General features: G+C 37.0%; 1 protein-coding gene across 3 annotated transcripts in view; it reads right to left on the bottom strand.

The window, feature by feature from the left end:
- Positions 1-5,628, bottom strand: part of foxn3 (forkhead box N3) — an 83,624-nt gene that overhangs the window by 2,534 nt on the left and 75,462 nt on the right. For all 3 annotated transcript variants that reach the window (XM_016476820.1, XM_016476818.1, XM_016476819.1), the window contains one exon: positions 2,715-2,823. In XM_016476820.1, coding sequence (XP_016332306.1) covers positions 2,715-2,823 — 109 coding nt within the window. The remainder of the gene's footprint in view (positions 1-2,714; positions 2,824-5,628) is intronic.

Here is a 5,628-nt window from a genome sequence, read left to right as displayed (position 1 = left end):
GCAGGATGGTAGTGATCTCACACAGCTCTGACAGTGTGTGTGCACACATCTATGTGTAACCATTTGTCCACATTTGAACAGAGTGGACAGTGAAATCCTGTAAATACAGAGTGATAAGGAAGAAAAAAAAATCAAACCTGCTTTAAAACCCAACAACACAACTGTAGCTGTATAACTTTACAACAGCAACACTGCTTTAACAAAAAACAAAACAGCAAGACATATTTGACATCAAAACAAAAATTTAAAAAATGCTGTCTAATCGTTCTTGTGGTACTTTTATGTCACACACAGAATGGTCTGTGCTGCTTCAAGTCCAACACCTATTGTGTTTTATAGGCACCACTTTTTATTTCCCAACAAGCAAGATATTTCTTACTTTTCACTTTCCTTCGGACTATGCAGGATTTGCGAAAGATTTGAACAGATATGTTAAGATCAAAAAAACTAAAACCTTATTTGTCATTTTAACTGACACTTTTATCCAAAGCTATTCAACGACCATAATATTTAAATTTTTAAAGTTACAAACCTCACTGGGGCATCGATGGAAAGGGTGGATGGGTAAGTTTTGATGCACCCCAGGCAAAGAAGTGACCAAATGCATGCGCCACATTGCTACGTGCCAGCAGAGAGATCACACTCATTATAATCAATGAAGCCATTTTACAATGGAATGTTCAATTAAATTAAATAATCTCTTATCATATATATATATATATATATATATATATATATAGTTTTGATTGTGGGGTGAAATGTTGGAACTACAACCGTTAACACGTCTCACATTTTTTTTCTTGTGTTATGTGACAAACACTGCAGCCTTCAAGCGCCTCATTTGTCTCTGAAACACACTTGAGCTTTGAAGCACCTCTTCAGTTGGCCAACAACATCACTGAAAAGCATATTAATTGGTGGATTACAAAATTCTCCACTTTTGGGTAACATAATATGATGAAAAATGGCAAATAAAGATAGTTTAGCTCTGTTTATGCCTCTTACCCTCAGAAACAGTAATGAAGTGTCTTTTATGTGATGCTTGCTTTGTGCTTCTGGTCACAGTTTATACAGCAGAAGCTCTGAGTGACAAAGAACATCCTGTCACACTTTTGCAGATTCGCTGCAGATACGCGTGGTTCGAAAAATAATCCTAAGAGCTTTTCCACTTCCTGCCTCATATGTGCATTTATGACTCATAAATTATAGCCACAGCACAGCAGGCTAAAGAGACTGCTTCAATAATTAATTCCTAAATGCAGTGTCACTCATTTTAAAGAGGCAACGAGGCTGTTTTACTCCTTTGGACTGTATGCAGCCTGTCACTGCACGATGTGCGCATCATACAGCAACTCACAGCCTGAGCAGACCCTGTGTGTGAGCATATGGACAAAGGATATATCATAATAGAGGCAATCTGAGATATTTATCAGGTCTAGGCCTTTGTTTCATTCTAATAAAATAATAAATCTTACTGGGGAAAAAACATACCTGGGTCATATTTCACCACAAATTCAGAAGGAATAAACAAAAAATTATTTTAGCACCATTAGGACATAATCTTCAAGACAATTAAGTACTTTTCTTTGGTGTTCCAATAAAAAAAAAATATTTTGTGTATGTGTGTGTGTGTGTGTGTGTGTGTGTGTGTGTGTGTGAGTAAATGGTTTGCCATAATGAGGAAAGGTCAAGGAAAGTAGAGGAACATGTGCTTAGTTGTCATTAAATGATAAAATGAAAATATTAATTGTTCTTCAACTCCTAAATATTTTATTTATGCAATTTTCGTTAGTTATATACAAAAAAAGAGATTTAAGATAGATAAAAAGAGAGCCTTAAATATTATTGACCATTTGTTTTATTCTCTTTCATTTATGCTGATTTAAATAAAAAGATGATTCTAAAGTATTTTTTTCACAGCTTTCAAAACTGTTCTATGGAGTTTTTGTCTACTGAATTTTTTTTCAGAAAGACGTTTCAGCAGTTGAACAATCGGTATGTTGTTAACAATACAATCCACTGAACGCACTGTACTTCTATGCCTCACAGTCTCATTTTCATTCCTGTCTAAAATGAAATTAGGCCTATAATGTCACAATGGGACAAAAAGTGATGTTGACACATATTGCACACACCTCTGTTTTTATTTGGTGATTCTTTTGTTTTTCCACTTTTTCGAGCACTATGTTCTAATTCCATCTTACAACACACAACACATCTTACATTGAGATGCAGCAGAGCTTGTAATGCTTGATTTTGTGACCGGGCCAGACCCTGAGCCCAATTACCTTCAGTTGAGGGGACATTTCGTGTAGATTTTGAAGTGCACTGGCACTAGCATGCAGTACCTGAGGGGCGGCCTGTTTCTGAGGCTCAGCTTATGAATGTTTCACGGCAAGACAGTCAGTCTGTGTGTTTGGTCATGCCATTAAAAAAAACTTAGTGTTTGTGATCAATTATTCATGTCACATCATGCATGCAAGAGTGGGGCCTTAGCCCGGATAAGACTTTGCGCTGATGTCTGCAATGACCTGGCTGCTCTGATCTAATGAAATGTGAGGAATAGAGCAGCCAGACTTCAGAGAGTCAAAGGGAGAGATCAGATATGAGCCAAAGCACTGCAGTGTAAGCATGATTCTGATTGGCTGATAAACCTGTCAATCATGTAATGAGTCAGGAAATGGGCCAAAAGTGACCTGAGGGACAGGACTGACCTGACAGCGGCTGTCCTGCTCACAATGGGGTTGATGGGAAGGGGTCGGATTCCTGGGAAGAGGCCCTGGCTCATCATTCGAGCTCCGTTCTGGATCACTCCCTGAGGGACTGGGGAGAGAACACAGATAATGTACATTAATGCAAATGCTAACTGAAAGCATATGGGAGCACAAATACACAATGTAAACAATCCTGCTATGTATAATAGCAGACATATAAAATCCATTCAAAAGCACCACACCATGTTAAACAATTAGAAATCAGTTTAAAATGTTTAAATTCCAGTTGTTGATGCTGCAAGGATGAAATTTCCCTATAGTTTCAAATTGGTTCATACAGGCAACGGCTGTCTTAAATAACCAGTTTAAATCTGTTGGGCTGGCTTTTGCAACTTTGACCCCTAAATGGGAACGAACAGTGGTTGGTTCATTAGCATGTCAGACAGTGGGTCTCCTCCTGTCTAAATGGGCTAAATAAACTGCTATCTTAATTTTACTAAGAGTGAAAATATTGTCAGGTTTTCCATATTCAATCAAGAAACGTAATCACAAACCCAATGGATGATTATAGCTTTTCTGGTTTACTCATAATGATGAAAGTAACCCAGAAAAAGTTTTTTTTTTGCCAGGTCTCGAAAATTGGTCACATAAAACAGTAAGCAATTATATATATATATATATAAAATTGCTTACTGATTTATCAAGAAACAATCTTATATATATATATATATATACACAAAATGTTTATTTTACAAATACATATATTTATTAACAAATATATATTTTATTATTATTTATTATATAGACCTTTTTGATGGAGGTCACACTCAGCATCCAATAAAACATTTTTGCATCCGAGAGCAGCATCATCCTTTAATGAGGGTTAACCAGGGTTAACCACAATTTTGGCACTGCAGTCAAACAGACCTAATGGCTGCTACCCTTCTCTCAGTCCAAGTATGAGGCAACATATAGCTCCATCTGGAAAACGAACCTGGACTCGTAGCAGATGGCGAACACACAAAAAAAAGGACAAAATAACCATCCATTCAGAATTCAGCACACTGATTTGGCCATTAGGCAGGAGCATTGTTGCCTAGGCAACCGGTCCCCCTATGTATGCCATAGTTGCGGAACTCAACTAGGTGACAGCGAGCTGCGGCTGCGAAGCCGAAAGGAACATCTGGGCTGGCTGGGTGCCCTCTTCACCCGCCTCTCCACCCTGAGGGAACACGCTTCCATAACAAGGTGAAGCGATGCCCTGTGACAGAGGCTGTCCCAGCTAACTGAGTGCATAATAAGAATTGACAGAGATGTGCGGCTCTCCACCAATTAGCGTGGATGGACTAACAAACTGAATGGCTAATGATCTCGCCCCATTGTAGGTGGTTCATGTTGAGCCATCCATCCAGGCATCAGAAACAACAGCTTGACACAAAGCAAATCGTATTCACAGTGCAGCCACATCAGGAAGGAAGCCAGTGAGGCTTTTGTGCCTGGGGATGTTCCCTCTTTTATGTGGCTGAGAGCTGTTAAACAAAGGCGAAAAAGTGTTCGCTGGCTCAATAGAAAAGAAATCCAGATCTGCAATGGCAATGAATGGCTTCACGTTAGCACCATTGACCGAGATTTTCTATGTGGCATTATGTGCGGATAATGCTGCATTTAACAGCAGGTAATAAATAAAGTACCACGGATGGTGACTTCCAGGAAGCTCGGCACATACGCGACAGGATGCTCACTGCGAGCTGTGCAAACATCAGCAGTGATTCAGCTGCGTTTCTGTCACGCCGATGCCCATGGGAAGGTGTCCTGGCGCTCTCACAGGGGCACTGCAGAGGCAGTCAGTGCACAAATGCTATCAGACTGTTAGTTCGCTCTCTCTCTCGGCCTTCCCCTCGAGCGTATTAATGTCGGTGGCAGATGGCCCTGGAAACAGCGGCCCTCATGCACAATTCTGTATTGAAAAGTCAGTTTCTCTCTAATTCTCTCTAACAACTGTATTCTAACAGGGGACAGCTGAGTTGGGTATCAACATAATGTTTGTTCCCACTGAAAATCTCATTCATCAGTCTTGTAAATCCATTTTTATGCCTTGTGAACTTAAAACTTTGATGTATTCTACATTGTTACTCCAAATCAGGGTTATTATAGCTAACTAAAACCATAAGAAAACTTTTGATACTTGAAATAAAATAAAGTTTCAATGAAATAATTTATTTTTTATTTAAATACATTTTATTTCTGCTAGTTAACAAGGTAGCATTTGCAATTTTCATTTAGTCTAACTTTATGATCTAAAATGGCTAAAACCTAAATAAATTTATTAAAAACTATATAGACATATTAAATAATAAATAATAATAATAATAATAATGACCAAAACACACAACAAAATTACTAAAACGTTTAACTTAAATTAAAACACAAAATATACAAATATTAATAAAAACTATAATAACATCTCAATGCTACTAAAATAACGCTTCTGCAAATTAAGCTGATTTTTAATAAAGATAATATTTAGAAGTTGACAAAGTTGCAAAAATGACAAAAAAGGGAGAATTAGTACAAACCAATCAAGTTTTGCATTAAATAGCAACAACATATATTACATCTGCATAATGTCGCCTTCAGCCATTTTCTTTTTGTAAATCAAATTATTTTTAAGAGTTTTTTTGTTTGTTTTTGCTGTTGAAAATCAAAAGTAAAAAAAAAAGAAAGAAAAAATATACAAATATATAAAAAAATATTAAAATAAAATAAAATAATCAATCAATAAAGAAATGCTGAAATCTGTGTACAGGTGCATCTCAATAAATTAGAATGTCATGGAAAAGTTCATTTATTTCAGTAATTCAACTCAAATTGTGAAACTCGTGTATTAAATAAATTCAATGCAGACAAACTGAAT

Source organism: Sinocyclocheilus anshuiensis, unplaced genomic scaffold (assembly GCF_001515605.1).
Source record: "Sinocyclocheilus anshuiensis isolate Anshui unplaced genomic scaffold, SAMN03320099.WGS_v1.1 scaffold869, whole genome shotgun sequence".
In the NCBI taxonomy this organism is placed as follows: Eukaryota; Metazoa; Chordata; class Actinopteri; order Cypriniformes; family Cyprinidae; genus Sinocyclocheilus; species Sinocyclocheilus anshuiensis.
Note: the sequence above shows the minus strand (reverse complement) of the source record. Positions and strands in the feature narration are given on the sequence as shown.